The sequence below is a fragment of the Meriones unguiculatus genome, chromosome 14 (assembly GCF_030254825.1).
Source record: "Meriones unguiculatus strain TT.TT164.6M chromosome 14, Bangor_MerUng_6.1, whole genome shotgun sequence".
Lineage (NCBI taxonomy): Eukaryota > Metazoa > Chordata > Mammalia > Rodentia > Muridae > Meriones > Meriones unguiculatus.
Window position 1 is genome coordinate 6317082 of NC_083361.1, and position 25545 is coordinate 6342626.

At 44.2% G+C, this 25545-nt stretch overlaps 1 protein-coding gene across 4 annotated transcripts in view; it reads right to left on the reverse strand.

Moving 5' to 3' along the window:
- Lsm14a (LSM14A mRNA processing body assembly factor) overlaps positions 1 to 21160 on the reverse strand; it is a 45761-nt gene extending 24601 nt beyond the window's left edge. For 3 of the 4 annotated variants that reach the window (XM_060366714.1, XM_021641834.2, XM_021641814.2), the window contains exons 1-3: positions 20826 to 21093; positions 6398 to 6561; positions 1846 to 1975 (exon numbers count right to left, since the gene is read on the reverse strand). In XM_060366714.1, coding sequence (XP_060222697.1) covers positions 1846 to 1975; positions 6398 to 6561; positions 20826 to 20946 — 415 coding nt within the window. In that variant the 5' untranslated portion in view covers positions 20947 to 21093. Of the gene's footprint in view, positions 1 to 1845; positions 1976 to 6397; positions 6562 to 20825 lie in introns of all 4 variants that reach the window. The other variant, XM_021641824.2, reaches the window with a different exon arrangement.
- Between the last annotated feature and the right edge of the window lie 4385 nt (positions 21161 to 25545).

Below are 25545 nucleotides of genomic sequence, written 5' to 3' on the forward strand. Positions count from 1 at the left end.
CTTCTACCTCAGGGTTAGAGAGAACAGCAGTAAGAGCAGTTACTGCTCATGCAGAGGCCCTGGGTTTGGTTCCCAGCACCCACGGTCCCAGGTCATTGTGATGCTTCTCAGGATGCCACGGGCTCCCACATACATACGCTGTACATAAACGTACTCAGCCAAGCAGAAACACACACACACACAATCAATGAATTAATTTAAGAATCAATCAATAACCATTCTGCCTCCACCTCAGTGCTGGGAAGACAAGTAGGCACCATCACACCCTGTTATTGTGGTGCTAGCACCAGACTCAGGCCTCCTGCATGCTAGGCCAGCACTCTACTGACTTGTACTGTGCTCTGTACTTTTTTATTTTTAACTGTAAGCAAGAGCAAGCACTTTTTTTCTTTTTAAATAGATGTTTATGGAACCTTGTATTTATGGTTTTTTGTTTTTATGGGTATTTATGGGTTTTTGGTTTTTTGTTCTGTTTTGAGACAGGGTTTCTCTGTGTTGCTCCAATTGTCCTAGAATTGGCTTTGGACACCAGGTTGGCCTTGAACTTAGAAATCTGCCCACTGAGATTAAAGGTGTGTGCCTGGCTTGTATTTTTTTTAAATATATGTATGTATGTATGTATGTATGTATGTATGTGTCATTTGTACATATGTATGCTAATGTGTATCAAAGTCAGAGGTCAATATCAGGTGTCTGCCTTAGTTGCTCATCTTCTTTTTGAGATAGGGTCTTCTCACTAAATCTGGAGTTCAGCAATTCATCTAGACTGGCTGGCCAGCAAGCTCCAGGGATTCATTCTCATCTGCCCCTGGACTCTACCCTCTCAACAGCTGTGCCTGTAAATCATGTAAGTCATGGGGATCTGAGCTTAGGTTCCTATTGGCTAAGCCACCTCTCCAGCCCTGGGCATTTGTGTTTCCTGTAGTGAAATTCAAACTCTTAATTAACAGTGCTGAACTGCTGATCTTCTCCACTATTTCTAGAGGCTCTCATTACAGGAAGAAATTAAATAATGTAATATGGTAGAATCAATGACAAATAAAACTATCATGATTCTCCCTCGACGTTGGACAACAGGAAGATGCAGCTCTTGGTCAGTCATGTGATCTGAGGAGTAAACCTCTGCCATTCTACCATGTGCTGGGAGTCAGGCCAGCTGGTTATTTTTATAAGATATTCCAGATTTCCACAAATGCTGCCTGTATTCATACATGAGATTCTGCACTTCATGAAAAGTGGGTTTTGGGCTGGCCTAGGTTTTCTGTTTTTGTTTTTAATTGTGGACCAATGTGTTCTCTGAGCTAACACGTTTGGTGGGCTAAGTGAATTAAATGCTTGTTTGCTTCTTCACTTCTTAAATATGTAGGTGCATGTGCCTGAGAGTATGTTCATATATGTACGCAAGAATCCTAGGAGACCAGAAGAGAGCACTGAGTCGCCTGAACTGGAGTCACAGACAGTGGTGAGCCATGGAGTGCTGGACATCGAACCCGGGTCTTCTGCAGGGCAGTAAGTGCTCTACCTGCCAAGTCACCTCCCCAGCTTCTTAGGTGAATTCTGACGCGTTACAGCACATGTTAAACAGTGCAAGCTTCTTTTTTGAGACAGGGTCCCATATATTTCAGGCTAGCCATAAACTTGCTATGACCTTGATCCTCCTGCCTCCATTTCCCAAGTGCTAGGATTAGAGACATGTTGCCTAGTTTACAACATAAGTACTTATAATATCATAAAACAAAGAGCAAATGACATTTCCAAAATTTCTGCCAGGTTTTCTATATCTTTGTGGTCAAGAAACTGAGACTTAAAAAGAGAAAGAAAAATGAAAAAAATAACACCACCTACCAACACCAACGGCGCCAAACTGCTGCCCAACTAATGAACTTGGGCTGAACTGACTGTACGCTGGCATCCTGCCAAAAGGTCCATAGGAACTCACTGACTGGAATGAAGAAGAAGATGAACCTAGTGAAGACTGAGAGAAAACCACAGGTTAGTCTAAATTGAAAGTAGCACGCATATAACGAAGACTCGGAGTTTTCTAAGCTTTTGAAAATGTGCGAAGTTTAAAACTGTCAAGACAAAAAAGCAACTACAATGTCTGATAGCATACACTTGCTATTACAAGAGTTAACAACCTTACTTCAGTATCTGTCTACTTGTGAGCTGCCATGCAGGTGGTGGGAGTACTGGACTCCAGGTCTCTGCAAGAGCAGGGAGTGTTCTTAACCCCTGGGCTAACTCTCCACACCCCAGTATGTCTACCCGTACCAGTCATATTTAATGCTATTTACAAATACCTTTTCTATGATAAAGTCCTCTTCTGAGTTTAGTTTTGTAACAGACTTTGATTCTAGTTCATAAAGAAACTGCTTATAGAAAAATCACTCACTGGGTGTAGAGGCACAAGCCTTTAATCCCAGCACTAAGAAGGCAGAGGCAGGAGGATCTCTGTGAGTTCGAGGCCAGCCTAGACTACACAGTGACTTCCAGAATAGGCAGCAATACGTAACAGAGAGACCTAGTCTCAAAACAAAAACAAACAAACAAACAAAACATTAGAGTAATTCAGTAATAAAGGGTTTTAGTCTTGTATCAAATAAAAAAACTTTCATTTATAATTTTCCTTTATGTTTACATGTATTCATTCGTTCAGTGTGTATTGTTTATGCATTCATGTATAGGTCAGAGGAAAACTTGCCAGAGGCAGTCCTCTTCTTCCATTTTGTGGGTTCTGAGGCCTGAACTCGGGTTAACAGGCTTGGTTCCAAGTGCCTTTACTCAGTGGGCCATCTCTCCAGACCCTGCTTGTTTCAATTACCTCAGGGCCACTGCTGATTTCACAGAAAGGGACGCAGAAACAAACATCCTGAAGTTGTTTATATTTTAAGATTGCTAGTTAGGTCGAGCAACATTTTACAGTCAGCTGTAATGTGATGATTTATCTAGTCAACTTGCTTGTTGTACTGAGATGCACTTAGGAGATGAGTACTTCCACAGATCATACTTTGGGTATCTGTGAAAGCTTTCTCCAGAGATGAGTGATTAAGCGAAGAAAACTGTCCTGAATATGGGTGCCACTGACAGGCTTTAAATCCAGACGGAAGAAAAGGGAATGAAGGAGGGCTGCCCTCTACTACTGACATGCTTTCCCCGCTTCTTGGCTACAAGAGCAGCCTCAGCCATATAACCCTGTTGCCATGACAGTGTGCCTTCTTCCCTCAGACCCCAAACAACAGATCTAACTAAAAGTTCTGAAATTGTAAGCCAAGATAAAACCTTTCCTCCTATTAAGGCGCCTTTCTGGGTAATGCATTTACCTTAGCTTACTAAATATATATACACATATACACTGTAATACATACATATTGTTAAATGTTATAAAATATTCTATAATACAAATATGGATTGTATTGAAGACTACAGGGATATAAGCTAATTTATAGCAAGCTCTTATCTCTTCTGCCTTGCTCGTCCTGGGGACAGAACTCAGATCATCAGGTTTGGCGCCTCGCATGCACCTTTTGCTTACTAAGCTTTCTTAGCTCAGACCCCACCGTTTGTCCTCTGCTGATAAGGGCACACACCAGGCATCTGATATATATGACTGCATGAGTGAGGCTTATGGCTGGAAGTCACGCAGCACCATCTATGCTTGCCTACGTTTTCTGTTTCCACAAAGAGGACTGCTCAAAGTACCTGGTAACTGAATGATGGATGTAAAAGACACTAAACAAGGGGCTGCAGAGATGGCTCAGAGGTTAAGAGCACTGGCTGCTCTTCCAAAGGTGCTCAGCTCAATTCCCAGCAACCACAGGGTGGCTCACAACCATCTATAGTGAGATCTGGCGCCCTCTTCTGGCCTGCAGAAGAACACGCAGACAGAATACTGTAGAAATAATAAATAAATCTTTGAAAAAAAATTAAACAAAACAAAACACATAAACAAGGTAACAGCGGCACTGGTGTGGGAGCTACCCCTAGTGCAGCCTTGTCTCTTCTTTCTCGACCTAAAGACTCGTGTTTTCTTAGGGTTACTTCAGACTTTGTTGGCCAAAATAAAAATTAAAACGTAGACAAAGATCTAGTTTTTGCTGCAAGGATGAAAGTTCCTATTTCTTATCAAAAAACTATTATAATTAATAAATGTACTTTTTTTTGAGACAGATTTCTCTGTGCAGCCCTGGCTGTCCTAGACTCTGTGGACCAGGCTGGCCTCAAACTCACAGAGATCTGCCTGCCTCTACCTCCTCGAGGGCTGGGATTAAAAAGTATGAGCCACCATGCTATCAAAAATTATTTCATATTTTTTCCTTCTCTCTCTCTCTTTTTTTTGGAGCTCTGGTACTGGAGATTAGACCCAGGACTTTGCTAGGCAAGAACTCTACTGAGCTACGTTCTTTGCCTCATTTCACTTTCATGGGTTAAGCAGATATTTTTCTTTAATAGTCAGAAAAAAGATCTTAGGAAAGATATATACACACTTTCCCATATATGACTTGTTGGAAAACCAACAAGCACATTTGAAATAAGATTTATGATAGCAAAAAAGATTACAAATAAAACGAATTCAGGAGAAAACCTATGAGGGACTACAATCCCTCTCTCCTGTTTTTCCCCACTTCTGCTTGCTTATTTCAGTTTCTAGGTAAGATCTATAGCCCAGTCTGGTCTCAAGCTCAGTATGTAGTGGAGAAAAGCCTCACTAAATCTCTCGATGTGCTCACCTCTGCAGTGCTGGGCCTGCATGTACGGGCAACCCTTGCTCAGAGGTTGCATCTATCTTTAATAAAATATGCAATGATTCAAGCCTAAGAATACCTAAGCTAACTAGTCTGCCATGAGGCGGCTTGGGCAGGGGATAGATATCCTTCCCAGCCTTCACCACTGCGCCAGGCCAGATGGTGGGAGAGCTGACCCTGCACCTTGCCTGGGCAGCACAGAAGAGTGACCTTGGCAGTGAAGGCACAAGTGACCCAGCCCTGAGAGACCAAGAGAGCTGGTCCCACCCCTTGATGGCAGCAGCATTGGGTGAACTAGATGGCGCAGTGCTGGAGAGCTTGCCCTGGTGGGGGCACAGAAGAACTGGCAGGCTGACCAACTCAGCTACCACCAGGCCCAGAACCAGGGCTTTGAGTTGGTCCACCCAAACATCTACCCTGTCTACGAACTGCTTGAATGACTGAAGGGGCTGGTGTGCAGATTCAAAGCTTCACTTATCTACTAAGCCGTCTCTCCAGCCCGGTCATTATTATTTTTTATTCTATCTTATTTTCTTTTCTTTGGGGAGGGAAGTTTACAAGGGCAGAGAGATGATATAAAGGAATGAAAGATGAGTAGGATTGGGATGCATCATGTGAAATTCATAAAGAGTTAATAAAAAGTTAAAAAGAATACTGCAGCTAATTTTTACCTTGCAACTTTAAGAAATTTAAGTTAAAACCCTTCTATGCTTGTGGTTTCTCACTAAGTAGCATTGCATACTGGATAGTGCATACTGGAATTTAGCACCACCTACTTTTAACCTAGTTATTTTATCCCAGAGTAGCTACAATCACCCTGGTTTGTAATATGAACCATTATCTGCTTAGTGTAGAGGCATGGGTTTTGATTTCTCGAGTCTTACTACCTGGATCATTTCAAATTATGGTTCCTTTTCATTATTCCTCACTTAAAATTATTTAAAACAAAACCAAAATAAAGCAAAACAAAATTCTGAATATAAAGCTGAAAAAGTACCATGAGGACCAACTTTATTTTTTTATTTTTTGAGACAAGGTTTCTCTGTGTAGCCTTGGCTGTCCTGAACTCACTTTGTAGACCAGGCTGGCCTTGAACTCACAGAGATCCGCCTGCCTCTGCCTCCCAGAGTGCTGGGAATTACAGGTGTTCAAGGACCAACTTTTATGTGCAACTTATGTGTTTTATATTCAAAGAGTCTTATGTAATTAATTTTCTGTAAGTATTAGCCATTATAGCAATGCAGTAGTGTTGAAAATAGAAAATACTGTAAAATTTATTTAAACTCTTCAGCTATTTATTTTATCAGTTTCAACTCTCTCTCTCTCTCTCTTTTGGTTTTTATAGACAGGGTTTCTCTGTTAAACAAAGCTGTCCTGGACTTGGTTTTGTAGACCAGGATGGCCTTGAACTCACAGAGATCCACCTAGCCTGCCTCTGCCTCCAGATTGCTGGAATTAAAGGCATGTGCCACCACGCCTGGCCTATTAGTTTCAATTTATGATCCCAAAAGCAACTTATAGAAGAACATTATCCAAGTAATTGTACATATCCAAGTAACTTCTAACTAGTAAGCTACATGAATGTTTTGAAAAGGAAAAAGCCAAGGCTAATGAGGCATAACTGTACCTCTCAAAGGCAATTTACTATCAGTTACCTGAACAATAGCTGGGTCTTGAGGCAAGGAACATTGTGGTTTCGGTGGCTCACAAACAGTGAGGTCTTTGATATCACTCCCCCGGAATATAATATATTCAAAGACTTCATCTCGAGGCGGAATTGGACGATCAGTTGGTCTGTCTTCTGTACCGAAGGATCGAACTGGTAAGAAAATAGAGGACATGAGACATATGTTTGCTACTCACTATATTTAGATAGGGCCTAAGGATTCTGTTACAAACACCAAGCACTATTCACCAAGCATCTGTTCTCAAATATCATTCATGCAGTATTTACTACTATACGGTCAGATAATTTTTAAAGATTTATTTATTTATGTATATGCGTGTTCTACGGCATGTATGCCTACAGGACAGAAGAAGGCATTAGATCCCATTATAGGTGGCTGTGAGCCACCATGCGGTTGCTGGGAATTGAACTCAGGACCTCTGGAAGACAGCCTTTCAACCGCTGAGCCCTCTTTCCAGCCCCTACTCAAATATTTTTAAAAAAGGAAAATAAAACACATTTTGCTTAAACAGAGTATATTCCACTTAAAAGCCCAGTGTCATGAGGCTGTGTTTTCACAATTTTACTTCTATCTTTGGTGGTTGTTTGTGGTAAGGTGTGAAAATGTCTTTTTTTTCCCCCCACTGCTATTTTATTTTTAGTGTTTAGCAAAATAAAGATATGACAACTTACATCCTATTCTTGGTTGGGAAGGGTGGCAACAAACAATTTTTCCAGTATACAAAATCCAAAGTTCAAGTTTTGGAGCAAGAAAAGCCAGTGAAGGTTAACATTTCCCTTGGTGAACAGTAACTCTTTCAGAAGCCGAGTTTCCATGGGCAAGATTAAAATGCCCAGCACCTAAAATAGCCACAATATAGTAACTCTCAGTATTTAACACCACAGATGGCACTAATCAGAGTTAAACTGTGGCTTACCACAGCCGAGTAAGCTGAGTGTAAACGAAGAACTCCACTGCATTTGTTTCTGAGCAGTGTTCAGAACCTGCATTTTAAACCACCCCCCGAGTCTCTTACACTAGTTTCATGATTTCTATCTTAGGAAACCACTGAAAATGTCAGTGTCCATGTGACACTCCAAATAAGAAAGCTTGAAAGATCTCACACTCTCGCTCATGGCAAGACTGCATTAGAGGAGGCCAGAGATGGACCAGCAGTTAGTTTTTCATAAAACAGATCCGAAGCTAGAGCGAATGCTGTTTCAGTTTGATAATGTCTTACTTTCTGATTCTAAAAACTTCTACTACTTATGAGGAAGTTTCAAGAATCAAGTTTGCAGCTTCCTTTAAAGTGTAAAGAAATGAAAGTCAAAGGGGAAGCTAAAAACAAAGAAAAACCCCAAATCAAGCCCAACAAAACAAAAAACCCACAAACAAAATAAACCCCTAAAACAAGTACCAGCTCGCATCTACAGAATTCCAGCACAGAGGCAGAAAGGACTGCCCACAAGTACCAGGTTGGTCAGGATTACATAGTAAGAGCCTGTCTGGGAAGACTAAAAACCAAACCACACCGAACACCTAAAGAAGCAGGCATGGCAGCATACTCTATATTCTTATAACCTATGTTCAGGGGAGCAGCCTTAGATACACAGAGAAGGAGAATTAGTCTCAGAAAGGACAAGCATTTGGGTAAACTGAAAACAACAAGGGTAGAATGCCCACCCTTCCTCCAAAGAAAACCTCACTAGCAAACCCAAGTGGGCAGATGGAGGCTAGGACAGGTATGCTAAGAGAAAACAATAAAGAAGGCTTTAGCAGCACTCCCCCAACCATCCCTTCAGGGCCAAATGGCATGCCAGCAGGTGGGAACCAAGGTGCGTGTCCTCCTCCACAAGTATATAAAGGTAAAAAGTTTATACTTTGACCTTTTAAGAAAATATGTGCGTTATTTTAAATCACGTGTTTGTGTGTGTCCGTGCAGAAGGATGTACCTGTGAGTACAGATGCCCTTGGAGGAGAGGAAGGGCATGATGCCCTGGAGATGGAGTTACAGGTGGGAGGAGCTACTTGAGGTGTGCAGACACCAAACTTGGGTCCTCTGGAGAAGCAGTACTTGCTTTTAACCACTGGGCTATTTCTCCAGACACCACTTTGACCTTTCTATACAGAAGGATGAAGAACAGAAAGCAGAACAAAGAAAATCACAGATAAAACCAATCTCAATCCATCTTCATAACCACCATAATGAATAATATCCCATGTCTCAAAGTTGTCCCTAGCTTGTTCTCAAGTAGAGCGGGAATGTCAAAGGCCCTTCTGCAAAATCAGAAAGCTCAGTTAGGCCTCCTTTAAGCCTGTATCCAGGTGAATCAACCATAAATCACAAAAACAAAAAACAAAGCAACAGCAAAACCCCAACTTTCCTTATTTATGAAGGCAATGCACACTGAAAATATGTTCATTCTCCTTTCTTCCTTTCCTCCCTTTTTGTTTTTCAAGACAGGGTTTCTCTGTGTAGGCTCAACTGTCCTGGTTATAGACCTAGCTGGCCTCTAACGCAGAGATCTAAGAGATCTGCCCAGCTGCTGGGATTACAGGTGTGAGCCACCATGCTGGGCTCATTCTGAAGGTGTGTGTGGGGGGGGGGGAAATGTAGCAGACAGATAACTGAGCTGATTCTGTTAAAGTTAAAAATTTCTAGAGTGGCCGGGTGTGGTGGCATAGGCCTTTAATCCCAGCATTCAGGGAGGCAGAGACAGGTGAATCTCCCCGTGGGTTCAGGGCAGCCTGACCTACAAATCCAGGACAGCCAGGGCTACTGAGAGAAACCCTGTCTCAAAAGCCGAAAAAACCAAAATTTTCTAGAGCAACAGCATTGAAATGTTAAAACCCAAAACACTTGAGGCTTCATGTGGTGATAAAACAATAATAATGTTCTGGGTCTGTTTATTTCAAGTACTTCCCAGTTGACAGACCTCAAAACACTTCTGCAGAGCCCAGGCTAGCTAAAGGAAATTGATATAAGCATATCTGAGAATAAAAATATCCCTAATGTTATCTTCAGACTGTGTGTGAGGTTACCCCAGCACCTGGGAAGCTCAGGCAAGAGGAGGATTCTAAAACTGAGGCCAGTGGGGGTTGCACAGTGAGACCATGCTTCAAAAAGCACCATCCATTGTCATTCTACCATCTTTAAATAAATACTTGCCAAGATCTGAACCATATATTTTCCAATCAGGCAAAATTTTTCAGAAAAAGTACCTTTCATGCGATCAACAAATAGCTTGTATACTGTGTACAAAGATGCTGGTGTCTGGTAGCGAAACAAAGAGAAAGCTCGATAAGCACAAAACTAGGCTTAAGCTTACGTTTCCTCTTCTCCAACCTCTTAAACAGGCAACCGATCTCAGCAGCGAAGCTCCCCCTCAGACAATCAGGTTTTACAATATGCTGTCAGCATGAACTAGTTAGATCCTAGTTAGTCACATTATTGGTGAACATTTTTTTTTTTTGGTTTCCAGAGACAGGGTTTCTCTGTGCATCCTTCACTGTTATGGGCTGGCTTTGTAGACCAGGCTGACCTCAAACTCCCAGAGAGCAGCCCGCCTCTGCCTCCCTGAGTGCTGGGATTAAAGGTGCGTGCCACGATGCCCGCCCAGCTTTGGTGAGCACTTTCTATAGCATACCAGGAAAAAACCTGTTACCTTGCCATCAGATGATAAATGAAGATGTGGCCATGGAAGCCAAGAGCACTGGGTAAGCTGGAACTTTAGCCTTGCACAGCTGTGGACTCCCTTATGGATGAGGACAAATCAAAATGAACAGAGCATGAAAATATGCCAGAAGGAAACCCAGACAAGCCGTGGGTTTACAATAACTTAATATGGAGCACTATCAGGGGTTTACTCTTTTCCACACCCAATTTGAGAATAAAACAGGTACCACAACATGTGCTAATTTAACTACTCCACACAGCGACTGTACTGTAGGTGGCTGTTTCTCTCATAAAGAATGACAAGAATGAGAAAAATGAGGATTAAATGAAATCACATGAAGATCAAAGAGATGCTTTGAGTGCAAAATCTGAAATGAGATTCCAAGATGATTCTGGGGTACGGGGGCAGGCTGAACTCCCTGGGGCATGAATGCTCTGAAATGAAAAAAGGGATAAGCAAAGTAATGAACTCAGTAGAGGCAGATGGAATTCTCTGAGTTCAAGGATAAACTGGATTATGCAGCTGAGTTCCCAGCTGGCCAGAACAACATAGAGGAAAAATATTTAAAACTAAGTGTATAAAGCAGAGATCTACAACAAAAAGCAACAACCAAAAAAAAGCAAACATTTTCCTGAGCTAAAGAAAGGCTAGCTTCCTTGAATCAACATGGATATGCAGCACAAAGTCCCCACAACAGCTCAAGCAGAAGTTGCCAGAAAGCTCACCAGAACAAACAAACACAAAGTGTGAGACAGCAGCCACCACTGGCTGGACTCCAGCTGGGTGGTGATGGATGGATCTCTGGTGCTGGGGTGACAGGGACGACTGTCATGCCTAGCTAAATAAGATGCTCTCTACATAGAAACAACAACAAAAACAGAATGCTACCAAACTTCTTCTGTAAAAAAGAAAATGGCAGAAAAAACTACAGAACAATATTTTAAAAGTATACAGGGATACAGGGGTGGGGAATAGCTAGAGAGATGGGATAGCTAGTTCGTTCTTAGCTAACTTCTGTGCGGCCTTAATCCCAGCACTGGGGAGGGGGTGGGACAAGGAGGGAGACACACATGTAGGAACGGTAAGACATAGGCAGACATACTTCTGAGTCCACAGAAAATTCCTTCCACTCCTTTTTCGGAAATTTCCAGCTAAACAGATTCATGTCGACTCATGAAATGTTGCCCTTGAATTAACATTGCTAATAAAGCATTTTAAGGGACTCTAAGAATATAAGCAATGTCATAAAAACAGGTAACTATAATCACCAACTATATAAGCCTGAAAAAGGAGGCAAGAAAGAAAAGCAAAAAAAGAACATGTTAATGCTTTATCTTGGGCATACAGAAGATAGGCCTCCCTCAACTGTCTTGGAAAACTTCTAAAATCTATGAACTTTCTTTTTGAATGTTATACATATGACAAGATTCATTTATAATTGCAGAGGACCAAGGATTCTCTGAAATCCACCCATGACCTCCATGTTAAGAATCCGTTAGATAGGGCTGGAAAAGTAGCTTAGTGGTTAAGAGCACTTGTGGCTCTTGTAGAGGACCGGGGTTCCTAGCGCATGGTGACTCATGACCATCTGTAACTCCAGTTTCAGAGGACCCAACACAATCTGACTTAGCACCAGGCACACATGTGATACACACACCCACAAAAACTGACAACAAGCTGGGTACTCCAGTGTAATTATTTGAAATGTAGCTTTGTAAAGGATAGCTCTGATTTAGGAAACCTATCAGTATAATTTACATATTAAAAGCAAAGAGACTGGCATTGCAGACCAGTGGCAGAGTTCAAGGCCCTGGGCTTGATTTTGGGCTCTAAGGAAATACAGGGAGAATGGACATGACTAATTAGACACAAAGAAACTCTAGGTTGATGGAACTGTTGCAAAAACAGATCTGTCTGCTTGCTATTCTACCAAGATGGAGGAGTCTCAGCTGTACACTCCTGCTACCATGGAGACATCTGCCGTTTCACCTTTTCCTGGACAGAAAGAAAGATAGGCAGGCAGACAGATTAAGAGGTGATGACTCCCACTGCCTTGTACACTTTACCTGGGTGAACTTTATAGCTTGTAAACTGTATACAATAAAGCTGTTCTTTGAAAAAAGGAGAAAAATTATAGTTGTTGAATAGCACTTAATACAACCTAAGGTAGTTTGGTGCGATGGCAAATACTTGTAATCCTAGCATTCAGGAAGAAGCTGATCAAGGCAGGGTCAAAGCTCGCCTGGTCTGCAGAGTTCCCAGCCAGCCCTTACTTAAAAAACAAAACCTAATGGTGACACACCATTAAGTCCTATTAACCAAATGCATAACTTCATAGGAGAGGAATACATTGAGCATGGTTGTCTCAGCACCCAGTGTGTCTATTTTCACTCCATTCCAACTGCCCTCAAATGCGCTTAGTTTCTCTGGAACCAGTTTTACTATTATTTTCTTATCTCTGGGAACAAGAAAGGAAGCAGTCACATCAATGAAGAAGGGATTTGCTGGTCTGAGCACTGTCTGAATGAGCCAACCCTTTAGCTGTAGCTACAACCTCAGTTACTTTATAGTGCTCTAGTTTCCTTTGTGCAATGCCAATGCCAATCCTGAGCTTTTGGGGCAGAGGGGAACACAGCAGGGTACTTCTTGGCTTTTCCTATCATCTACTTAGCTTACAGGTCCAATTCTACTAAGAACTTGCTCTTTAGACGTACTTACTGTGGAGGAGGCTATTTGGCCTCCAGAATTTTACTATTATCTCTTTTCCAAATCTACTTGGTCTTTTGCCTTCTTAAAAGAGTTCCTCTTGTGCATTTTTTGATAGAAATTAACGGGAAAGAAATTTTAAAAAAATGTCAAATTTGCTGTCCCTCCCCCAGCAGTCTACATTTAACCTTGACTCTTGATTTTTTTTTTTTTAAGACAGAATCTCTATGCTGTCCTGGAAGTTGCCGTGTAGACCAGGCTGGCCTCATATAAATCTGCCTGCCTCTGCCTCCCCAGTGCTGGGATTAAAGGCGTTCACCACACCTGGCCTAATTCTGACTTTGTGAACTGCTTTTAGCATGCATTCTTTCTTGTGGTTCGTACTGTATTTTAATCTCCCCAACGACACAACTAAGAAAAACAGAAGGACAATTAGAGAAGAAAACACTATCGAGCACAGAAATGATCAACGTGCCTGAATAGAAGGGTGGAGATAAGGTTTGTCATTACAACCAGCAGGCATGTTGTGTGTGCACACACATGTGTTGCACACACATGTGTTACACACTGCATCAAGTCAGAGGAAAACCCGCAGGAGCAGGCTCTCTCCTCCCATCATGCGGACCCCAGGCTACAGGCACTGGATTCAGTCATCACGTCAGGCTTTCCAGCAGGCCCTTTAAGCACTGACTCACCTTGCTGGCTCTATTATTTGTCTGTACGCTGACACGTAAGAACACAGAAATTGTACATATCAGTGTGATGTTTTGTTACATGGATCCTAATTGTGTAAGCCAGATTAAATTTAGCAATCTCCTCACCTTTCTTTATTACCAAATTTCCAAACTCCTTGCTTCTAGTCTTGAAATTTATAGCACATTACTGTTATCTATTGCACTCTGCCTGCTATTCTTTTCTGAGTCAAAAAGAAAGCAAGTTAACAGACTGAAGGTAAAAATGGAATATTAAGTGTTGAAGATCTGAAGGAAAGAGAAGGATCACAGAAACCTCATAGCAAAGAGTAGAGGATGGAAAACACAGCATGTCTCATGGGAAGTGGCCAAGACTGCTGAGGTCAGTGAATCCAAGCAAATTCAGAGCGAAGGTGGTTATATAATGAGCTGTGAATTCTGCAAGCTCGTATGTATAAGAGTCCAAGTGTAGACCAGGAGAAAGGAGGGTACAAACTCTGACTGCAATGACTGATCACAGAATTTAAACAGGAGAGAGACAGTGAAATGAGTGAGAATGAAGGGCACTGAAAGACTGTCAGATGAAGCCTCGTTGGGATTTTAGCCACTAAGCACTTCGTTAAGCACCAGCTCTAAGCTAATCACTCTTATGGAACACTTCACATAATTATCAGGATGGGTAAAAGGTAGGCATTACATCCCCATGGAAAAGGGAAAGATGCTAAATGCCCTGTCCACGGTCAACCTGCTGGTCACATATTCTTCCGCAAACACATAAAACTAGAATAAGCTGACCAAGTCATACTTTATCTACACAAAATATGTCCATATAATCATGTGTTAAAATAGCTGAGGTATTACTTTACAGCACTATGAAAGAAAATAAGGGCAAAGTGTTCCTGGAGAAGAATTCAAGTTAAACTACCTATACTTACTGCTGTTATTACTACAGCACTGAACCAAATTCAGCTCTTGTTGTGCCCGAGTCAATAAGGTTTGGTTACTCTCATTTCTCTCCTCTTGATTTTCGTGTAGTATACATTGTTTTTGGCATTGTCATACAGAAAGCCATGGCTCACGTTAGAAAGAAAGCAGCACATGAGTTCGGAAGAAAAACAGCACATGAGTTCGGACTCCATGTTTCTGTAGCTTGTATAGCAGCAACAACAAAATGCCTCAGAGCCTTAGTTCAGGGACCTCACAAAACAGGGCAGACAGAAGAAATCTGGGCTTTAAACTTCATGAGATCTTTGCTGTTCAAGGTAGCAACTTTGTGAGTTGTCAGACTTAGATTTTTCTTATTATGCATGTTGCTGCTAGGCATGGTGGTGCACGCCTTCAATCTGAGCACCACTGAGGCAGAGGCAGGCAAGTCTCATGGATTTGAGGCTAGCCAGGCTACACAGAAAGACCCTGTCTCAAAAAAAAAAAAAAAGTCATTGAGGTATCTCAAAGGAACTTCCAATGCTCTCCTGCTCGCTCTACTCGACAGTGGGTTATGATTATGTGGCCAACTGACAATCAAGGAGGATAAGCTATTGGACAAGGCCCAGCAGGTGACGGAAGACTGTTAACAGTTTACTGCTTCTGTCTCTGACACAATTCCTTGAAGTTTAAGGGCAACTCATTTAAAAGCTGACTGCAAGTCTTTTTCCAGCTTTTCAGTGGCTACCTGATGATTACTCAGAGACTGCTAACTAAACATACATTTTTTTTCATTTATGTAAGAATTTCCCTCATTTTAGCACATGGAATTTATTAAATGCATTCATCCATATGTGAAATGCAAACACACCAGAACTAGTACCAAATTATTTGTGCCTATCCCTTACTTTATATTTTCCTTCAACATCCTGACCTGACTCTTCAAAGGGAAATAATAATGTCTATTTTGTTATAAAACCTCCTCTTTTACATACCCACTCATGGAAATTCCCCAATACTCCCATTTAGGGATCATATGTTACAAATTAGTTTAAATTTATTTATGTGTATGGATGCTTTGCTTGCATGTATGTATGTTGTGTTCCACACACATGAAGTCTCTTGGAGGCCAGAAGAGGGAGTCGGATCCCCAGAGAATGGAGTTACAGATGGTTGTGAACTGCCATGTGAATGCTGAGACAGGAACCCAGGGCCTCTGGGAAAACAGCCAGTGCTCCTAAACCATCTAACCATGTCTCCTCCCCAGATGTTTTCATTTTGAAGAAGTAACACAAGACTACAATCTGGAGGAGCTGCTAAAACCAGCTGCTGAAACCACCATGACCCAGATTACCTACAAACACACTTAAAAGACGCTGCCAATATCACTTCAGATGGCCCTTTAAGACTTCCTGACATTCACCTAGGTTGTTAGGATCGGAGGCCATCCATTAACTTTTGAAATCTCAAGCAGAGCACCAGGGAAACCAACCACTGCCAGCACCTCCCCGTCAGGCTTTCACTTTCTTATCATTGTAACTCATTTCCCACACTGGGACATTGAAAGAGAAATGCTTTTAGTAATGGTATTGAAACAAGCATAAATGATGACTTTCTACCAGGCAAAGCCACAGATATAATCAACCCTAATTTTATACCATACCAAATGTTAACCAGCCAAATTTTCTAAAGAATTATATAGTTTCAGACATACGTAGATTATATGCCATAGCCATGTCAAAGACCTAAATTATAATACAGATTATAAAAGCCAAGTGAATCCTTTAATAAAGTTAAAGATCTAAACATTGTGTGCCATACACAAAATCAGTTTTAGGTGCGCTATAGCCCTAAATGTGAAAAAGCAAAATAAAAATGCACTTAAAAAAGATGAAGTATTTCCATAACATTGGATTAAGGAAAAACCCATTACTAACATGGATGAATAAAAAAGAAACATCATCCAGCTAGCCCTAAAAAAAGCTTAATAAACAAGCCTAAGTTAAAATGAACTATTTACAATAAGAACCCGCTACACAGGAAAAAGATATTTGTAATGTATATAACCATCAAAAGATTTATAATTAAAACTCAAAATTCCAGAAAATTATGTGGGAAAATAAATGATAAATTTCAAGGCACTTAAGGAAAGATAAACATCAAGAGACTTTGCTATGGAGAGACTGTCAAAACTCATTAGCAGCAAGAGAAAGTGAGTCTAAAACCACATTCAAGGGGCTGACGATGGCTGGCAGTTAAGAGCGTGGCTGACTTGCAGCAGCCACATTATTAGGTGGCTCACAACCACCTGTAACGCCAGCTCCAGGGGATCCACACCTCTGGCCTCTGCAGGCACCTGCACTCATGCATAAACCTTCCTCCACACAACCCAACTAATAACAAAAATAAATGAAAAACACACTGAACTACTCACCCACTAGACTGGCGAGAATTAAAATGTGTGGCAACCAGTGCTGCTGCTGGCGAGACAATCGGAGCAACTGGAATTCTTCTACACTAGTGAGCACCCACTAGAGGAAACTCCTTTGCATGACATGCATCCCCATGCTCCCGCAAGTTAACCTCTAAGTATGCGCCCCTCCGAAAATGACTTCAGTAACAGTCAGTGTATCCCAACACTCATTTTCCTAAAAGCACTGTTCTGAATGGCTCCAAACTGTACCTACGCTGTTAACTGTTAAATAGCCAATCCTGTTGGAAGGTTAAAAACCTAGGTGCATGAAGTTCAAGCCGCTGTGCTCCTAACAGCTCACCATTTCTTCAGCTCTTTAGTAAGGTAAAAAGAATTATTTGGGGCTGGAGAAACGGCTCAGGGTTAGGAACAACTGCTGTTCTTTCAGTGCTCACACCCACTTGTGATTCCAGTCCCAGGGGGTCTGATGGCCTGTTCTGATCTCTGTGGGCGCCACACGTGTGTGATGCACTGACATACATGCAAGCAAAACACTCATACACATAAAATAAAAATGATGGTTAAAAAATTACATTTATTTTGTGTGCATTTGTGTAGGTCAGAGGACAATATGTTGGAGTTGGTTTTCTCCTTCCACCATATGGGTCCTAAGAATTGAACTCAAGCTGTGAGGCTTGGTGGCTTTAGTCATCTCCCTAGTTCCCAACTTCTGATTTTGAAAACTGAGGTGTTAGGTCCTGGACATTAAGGAAAAACCATATATTGGTATATGGATTAAATAACAATCTTATAGATATATATGAAATGATCACAATTATTAAAAACTAGTAAGATGTCCAATAATTTATTCTAATAAAATATTTTGTTGAGACATTTTAAAAAACTTTGGGTCATAAAAGTTTTTTTTTGTTTGTTTTCCTTTTGTCAAGTACAAAAGGAAGAGGCAGAGGCAGGGGAATCTCTGTGAGTTTGAGGCCAGCCTGGTCTACAAAGTGAGTCCAGGACAGCCAGGGCTACACAGAGAAAACCTGTCTTGAAAAACAACAAAAAATGAATGAATGAATGAATGAATGAATGAATGAATAGGCAGATAGGTTTGCAATTAGGAAATATTTAATACATTCAAAATCTTGAAAATGGGCTGTGCTGGTGCAAGTCTGTAATCCTGAGATAGAAGCACTAGGACTTCACATTTAAAACCAGAGCAGGGTACACAGTGAGAACCCTACCTCAAAAGCCCAGATGACTGGGCATGGGGGCTTACACCTGTAGTACCAGTCCTCGGAGGGCAGAGGCAAAAGGATCCACAATTTAAGACTACACAGTTCTAGGTCTGCCAGGGTTACAGACTGAGAGAACGCCTCAGTTGATCAAATGACCAGCCCAGAGCAAACATCTGGGAGGGAGGTCTGACATCTGTGGCTTCTGCCAGCATCTGTACTCACATGCACTTATCACCACACAGACCACACACATATAAATAATAAAGTTACTAAGCCTGGTTATGTCTTACAATCCCAGCAGCTAGGTGGTGACTAAAGAATTAGGAGTTCAAAGTGGAAGCTGGCAAATCAGTACTTTGAAGCCATCCTTGACTACCTATCTAGTTTGAAGCCAGCCCAAACTACAAGACTATGAAAATAAAAAATCTCCAAACCAGTTTATTGAGAAATACTGTTCTCAGCCAGTGTGAAGAGCACTTGGTGAGAGCAGCAAGAACTTTAGACACCTTTTTCCCCACCCTTTAATACAGTCATTAAAACTAATGCTATGAAGTAAAGTCTCCATCAGTAAGAAACAGATAAAAAGTAAGCATAACCTGCTTTTGATTAAGAAACATCACAGTCACCTCTCGATTGCTTGCTTTTAAGGCAGGGTCTCACTGTTAGCATATAGGAATAACATAATACTCATTCTAGTTTTGCTGGCCTGGAACTCCCTAAATAGACCAGGCTGGCCTGTGTCACCATGCCCAGCTTCACACCACTGGTCAAGTCTTTAATAATTACTAAGGAGAATCACAGAGCCTGAAGCACAGTGAGTGTCTAAAAAGATGAAAGCAGGTTCTTTAACAGGCAGTGCGTTACAATACTCCACAAGGCAAAGAGAGTTCTGGGGTGTTCCTTGGCTTTTCAGTTTTTGTCTTTTTTGAGTTATGGATAGCAGGCAGCTCCTGATCGCCTGAGCCTGTGTCCACCTCCCTAGGAGAATTATAGGCACTCACCACCCACACGCGGCTTTTCTCACTGAGGACTGAACCCAGGGATTTACGCATGATACATAAACAAGCACTCAGCCGGGCTCGGTAGCCAAATGCCTGTAACCCCAGCACTCAAAGAGGTTCAAGGCCAGGCTAGCCTAGAGTACAGGACAGCCAAAGCCACAGAGAGAAACCCTGTCTAGAAACAAAACAAACAAAAAGAGCAAGCATTCTATCAACCAAGATACCTGTATTTATCTGCTTTCTAAGATAACCTAGCTGTATTGCTTGAGCAGCCCGGATGTTCCCTAGTTCGGGAACGGGAGGGGAGTGTCACAGTGCCAAGCTCCATACTCTTGAAAAAAGCAAACTCCTTAACTTTTTGAGTGTTTGACTCAAGGGTTTGTTGGGTTTCTGTTGTTGTTAAGTAAACTGCCCAAAGTTACGTAAGTGTCATCACAATGTAACGGTGGAAAACATCACTGTTTTTATAGTGTGGCCCCCTCCCCCCTTTTTAAGCTTTGTTTTATGGTACTGGGGAGGGAACCCAGATCTCCCACTTGCTAGGCCAGCGCTCTTCCAAGCAGGCCACACCCCTAATCCCTATCAGTTACCGTTGCACCCTAAAAATATTTTTTTACCCAGGCCCAAACTAATACTGTTAAAAGGGTCTACCAAAACATCTAAACACCGGGTCATTAAGACTTGTTTGGTACTGGGAGATGACTCTTCCATCCCGCCAACGATTTGATGCGATTTTAGATTTAGAATCTTTCTATGCCGGACCCCTTTTCTTAGCGTAGGCGGGTCTTAACAATTCCCACCAAGGGTGTTGAAAAAAATACCCGTCTTGGGCGTCAAAAAACTGTTCTAGGACACCTTCTAAGATCAGAAGCTCAAATTTACTTTTCTTCCGCTTGCCTGGCAGAGCAAAAGTCCAGCACGTGTGAACGGAAACAAAACCCACAGACGGACTGTACGGACGCTAAAGACTATGGGGTAAGGGTGGTCCCCTTCAACACAAGCACAGCGGATTCGGGCAGCGCCCCCCGTAATCCTCGGTCTGAATTCCGTACAAGAGCCCTGGATCATCAAACTTGAACTTTCCTTTCTACCGAGGTTCCAGGACGGAGGCCCGTGGGGACAGACAGCAAACAAGCAGGCATTTCAACGAGCACCCTCTGGCCGCACAAGAACTCCGGCCCAACAGGTAACAACGATCAGAGGAGACAAACGGGACGCGGCGGGCTCGGCGGCACCGACGGCCTTCCGAGGTCCCAAGTCTTGCGGCGCCGACCCAAAGTTTGGAGCGCATCACTCCAGGAGTTCACTCGGCAACCGCCGCGACCCACCGAGATGAAGAGCGCCGAGAAAATGGGTGCCGGGGAATCGACACATCCGCCCTCAACTCGGGGCCGGGCGGAAAAACTCTTCGGCTCCCCCGGGCTTTGTTCGGCGGTCCAGGAGACGGAACGACCGAATCCCGGGCGTGGAAGAGACGAACCTGGGTGTGTTCTCCGCCCGGTCCCCGGGACCTCAGCACCGCCCCGCCCCGGGCGCCGCGCACTCCTTCCCGGACTTCCCCGGATGGAAGGCGCGGAGCTTCGGGGAAGGAAAGGAGCCCAGGGAGGCCGCGGGGCCTCGTCGCTCGGGGGGCGGGGAAGGGGGGGGACCGGGAGCGAGGGAGCGGCCTCCCCGGGGCACCGGGGACGGGGAAGAGCGCGAAGGCCGCGCGGGGCGCCCGGCCCGCGCTCCCCCAGGCCCGAGGCCCGGGCCGCCGTACCTTTGGCGAGGGCTACCGTGGAGTTCTCGGTGTCGATGGTGTAGAGGATGCCCTCGTAGCGGATCTCCGCCTTGGAGATGAGGCTGATCTTGCTGCCGATGTAAGGGGTGCCCCCGCTCATGGCGCCGTCGCCCGCCGCTCGCACTCAGGCAGATCCCGCGCCGCGCTCGCCGCTCCGCCCGCCCGCCCGCTCGCTCGCTCCGCCGGCGCCTCACAGCAGCCGCCTCAGAACCAACATGGCGGCCGCGCCGGCTCCGCTACCCTCCCCCAGCCTCCCGCCCTCAAACCGCGGCGCGGCGGCGGCGGCGGCGGCAGCGGCGGCGGCGCGGGGCATGCTGGGAGGGCGAGGCCTCCCGCCCTCTCGCGAGATTCGGCGAGCGGCGGACGGCTCCTGGCCGTCTCCGCGGCGGCCCGGGACTCCCGGGGGTCGGGCTGGTGGCCGCTCCGGTGGCGCTCCGGGGAGCTGGAGGCCTTTCGCGGCAGCTGGACGCCGCGCGGAGCCTGGACGAGCGCTCATGCCCTCCCCTGCCGCCCCCGCGGGTGACGCCGCCTGCGGCCCCCGCCATTTCTAGGCGGGCTGTACTTTGTCACGAGCCCAGCGTCTTTGTAAGCGGTCGCCTCCCAGCTCGTGACCGCCTGTCGGTTTCCGCGGGTCACGGAGTTCTCATCGTCACGCCGGAGCAGCCATCTTCGCCCAAGGAGGTTCACACCCCAAGGGCCGCCGCTCCGGGGAGCCGCTGGGTCTCCGTCCCCAAATCTGTTTTTCCTTCCCGCTGAGCCCCAGCCCTTTTCCAAGGGCTTGATCCGGGCTCCTAGCTTTCAAGCTGCTATTCGCTACTTAAGTATGCGAGAAACGCCAGCCCCAAGTGTTTCTGCGGCTTTGATCACTTATTTCAACTCCAGTTTCTTAGCAACGATCATCTCTCCAAACTGGCATCTTAAAAGTTTAGGTCCAGAGCTGGGGCTGTCCTCGGTTTTACTTCAAACTGGTCCCTCTAGCTTGTTCTCTGAGGTAACTAGGAACCGGGACCGTTTACTTAGCTGCTAAGACCCCAACCCCGGCTTGACTTCTCCTTCACCTCTACATCTGTTCCGACTGTAAATCTTGTCTGTTCAGTCTGGATCATCTCCATCCGTTACAGCCCTACAAGAAGCCTCAGGCCGGAATTGTTGGCTGTAGCTTCCTAAGAATTACTCTTAACCCACGCTGGGTCTTAACCCAGCAGCCAGCGGGTGGGAGGTAGGGAGAGCTCATGTTCAAGTAGCGAGCAACGGACTCTGAAATCAAGTCAGGTACCACCCCTCCTCTACTCAGTACCCTCCACAGATTACATGTTACACAAAGTCAAAACCGGACTTCCTGGTTTGGCTTATAAGGGCATACATGATTTAGCTTCTTGTTACGCAACTCTGCACTTCTTCACGCAGAGCTTTCACAATTCATTGTACTCTGTTCAGAGCCACCCAAAGATACTTGTTTACAACACTACCGTGGACCTCACTTCACTCCCCTCTGCTCAGCTTGCTTCCTCCCCCCCTTCGCTAAGCACTTACGTCTATGTAGTCATAGGTGTGTGTCTACCTCCTTGGCTAGAATGCAAGTATTTTGTAGAAAGGAAGTTGTTTTGGTCACTGTTTGCATCATCATCGGGGCCAAGTGTAGCAACTGGCCCAGGACAGCTGCGCGGTAGATCCTTGCTGCAAGAATGAACAACTGGCATGAAAGCAGAATGCAAGCAGCAAGTAGGATGTCTGGTGAGCTGAGCAGGAGAGAAGATTAATGAGCTGTGATGTGATTGGTGCACACTGGCTTCCTGGGGTCCTTGCTTCAGTATAAAGGCACTACCTGGGTATGCAAATCATTTGGATTTTCCTTCCCTCTGTAGGTCTCAGGCCAAAGTTTCCTTCTCATGCTCCCATAGTGAGCACATTCTTTCCCATCGTCAGTCTCTCTAAATTGATGATATCCAATACTCAAATTGACATCACCCACACCTGGCTGCACACACACACACCACACTCCTTGCCACCTCCATTGTCTTTTCTTCCATGGTGCTAGCTGGTGATGGAACTCAGGGCCGTAGGCATATTAGCCAAGAGCTCCACTACTGAGCTGTACCCCCACCCTAATTGCACAGTACACTTAATTGCCAACTTGATAACTTCTCCATTATTGTATCTCCCACCACCACCCCAGCAAATAAACTGCCTGTATCCATGGTTCCTAGGTCATCCATGTCCCAGGGTTTGTGTCTGCTCTAGTTGAATGTGTCTCCCAAGAATTCTTGTAAAGTTTAATCCCCACTGGGGCAATATTGAAAAGTGGGAGAGAGAGCGCTTATGTGGGTACACACGTGCCATAGCACCAAGTAATATGAGGACAATTTGCTAGAAGTTCTCTTCTTCACCATGTGGATCCTAGGAATCAAACTCAGGTCATTGTTGTACTTTTTTATACTATTTTATTTGCATTCCTTAATGCCTCTACCTCCTTTCTCCACCCCAATCTCTTCCAATTCTAGGTAGGAGAGAAAGAAGGTTAGTGGGGAGTGGGGGCTTAATTCTCTTTGGCTCCTTCCTGCTGTTTAGGTCGATAGGTTCCTTGGGGGGCAAGTTTCAGGATATCTCTGACTTCTTTTTCTTGTCAAACCTCATCAACAGCAACCAGGAGCAGCAGGGCTAACAGCAGCACCTCCTTCCTCAGAGCCCCCTTTCTCTCTCCAAGCACTGGCGTTTATTCCCTCTCCAGAGTCCTCAGAATTAAACTATCTGCAGCTGGCAAAGAGCCCCTCTCAGAGCCCGCATGAGGCAAGTCGTCTGCTGCTGTGTATGGACAGTCTGAATCGGTCCCCAACACCTGGAATTAAAACAGCGTCTTTACATAACATAACGAGGTTTGGGTTGTTGTTCATTCCCCTCCCCCAGACAGGGTTTCTCTGTATAGCCTTGGCTGTCTTGGACTTGCTTTGTAGACCAGGCCGACCTTAAACTCACAGAAATTCGCCTGCCCCTGCCTAGAAGAGTGCTGGGATCACAGGTGTGCACCACCGCGCCTGGCTGTAACTGAGTTTTTAAAGACACCAAAACTTCCACTATAGGTCATCAAGCTTGGCAGCAGGCAGCTTTTACCCATTTGAGCTGTCTTGCCAGCTGACAAACTGTTGGGCTTGGTCTGGTGCTCTACGTATATAAACGCTGAATTCTGGGCCTGGAGAGCTGGTTGTAGTCTGGATGAATGCATACTCCGAACAATGTTGTATAAACTTTGCTCCCCAGTTGTCTCTGATTGGTTAATAAAAAAATCTAGACAGCCTGTAGCTGGGCAGAAGAGAGGCAGGTGGAGCTAGTTCCCAGGCTGCGGGTCTCAGGGATCACAAGGAGAGAAGAGGTAGGGAAAGGACAATGTCTGATGGAGCAGATGCAGCCCTTATAGAACCAATATGGGCAAGTAACTTGGGGCATGTGGCTGGGAAGTAGCCAGACTAGATGAGAGGATTAATATAAATGGATATTTGCCCAGTTATTGAACTTAAAGCTTATTAATAAATCTAGTAAGTCTCTGTGTCTTTTATTTGGGAGCTAGACTTGGTGATTAAAACCCTCCCACCCCCAAATTAGTAAATCTTCTACAATAACAGAATGAATTATTGTTTGTTTGTTTCAAAAGTGGATATAACTATTGCTCTGCCTATCCTAGAACTGTAGACCAGGTTGGCCTTAGACTCAGAGATCTGCCTGCCTCTGCCAACCAAGAGCTAGGAGTAAGGGTGCTTGTAGAACTTTTTAGTAGGTGGGACCTAGTAGCGAGTTCTTGGGTTGTTATTAAAGGCCTCACTCTTGGAATGGATGAGTGCTGGTTTTAAAAAATAAATTCTTTTAAGAGCAAGGCTGGCCCAGCATTGTGGTGCACGCCTTTAATTCCAGCACTCAAGAGGCAGAGGCAGGTGGATTTCTGTGAGTTTAAGGCCAGCTTGGTGCATGAAGAGAGTCCTGGACAGCCAAGGATACAGAGAGAAACCCTGTCTCAAAAACAACAACAAAAACAGGAGCAAGGCTGACCTTTATTGCTGCCTGGCTTCAAGTCTTACCATATCATTTCTTCCTCTTGAACATGCCGTACATGCCCAGCCATGACGCCGTTATGTGTAACTCAGGGGGGGAGGGGAGCTTACAATCAGATAAGCAAATGTTGGGTATTATAGCACCAGAAATGGCAGGGTATGGTGGCTCGTGCATGTAAACCCTGTATTTAGAGGCAGAGGAAGGCAGATCAAGAGTTCAAGGCCAGCCTCAGCCACATAGAAAGTTTGAACCCCGGTAATGTTACATGTGACCCTATCATAAAACCAAAACAAATAACTTGAAAGGAAAAACAGGGCAATACAGTGTCCAATCCTGAGAACAGGTTCTCATCTGGGTAGAACCTCACAGTAATCCTGTTAACTCTACTTTGTGTTTTACAGCTCATAATTCATCATTATGGATGGTCTTTATGATCCTTGTGTGAAGTCAGCTTTGCTTATGATGAATAGGGTGGCAATGTTAGGTGTTCCATAACCTTTTTTTTTTTTTTGTTATGTGTGCCTTGTAATAACATATAATTAAGCTTTGTGTTTTTGACATTTGTGTTCAAGTGTATCTGAAGGCATGCCCATGTATGCTTGTGAGAGGATGACATAAACTCCATTTTGTCTCCATTTTCGGACCAGGTCTGACTTTA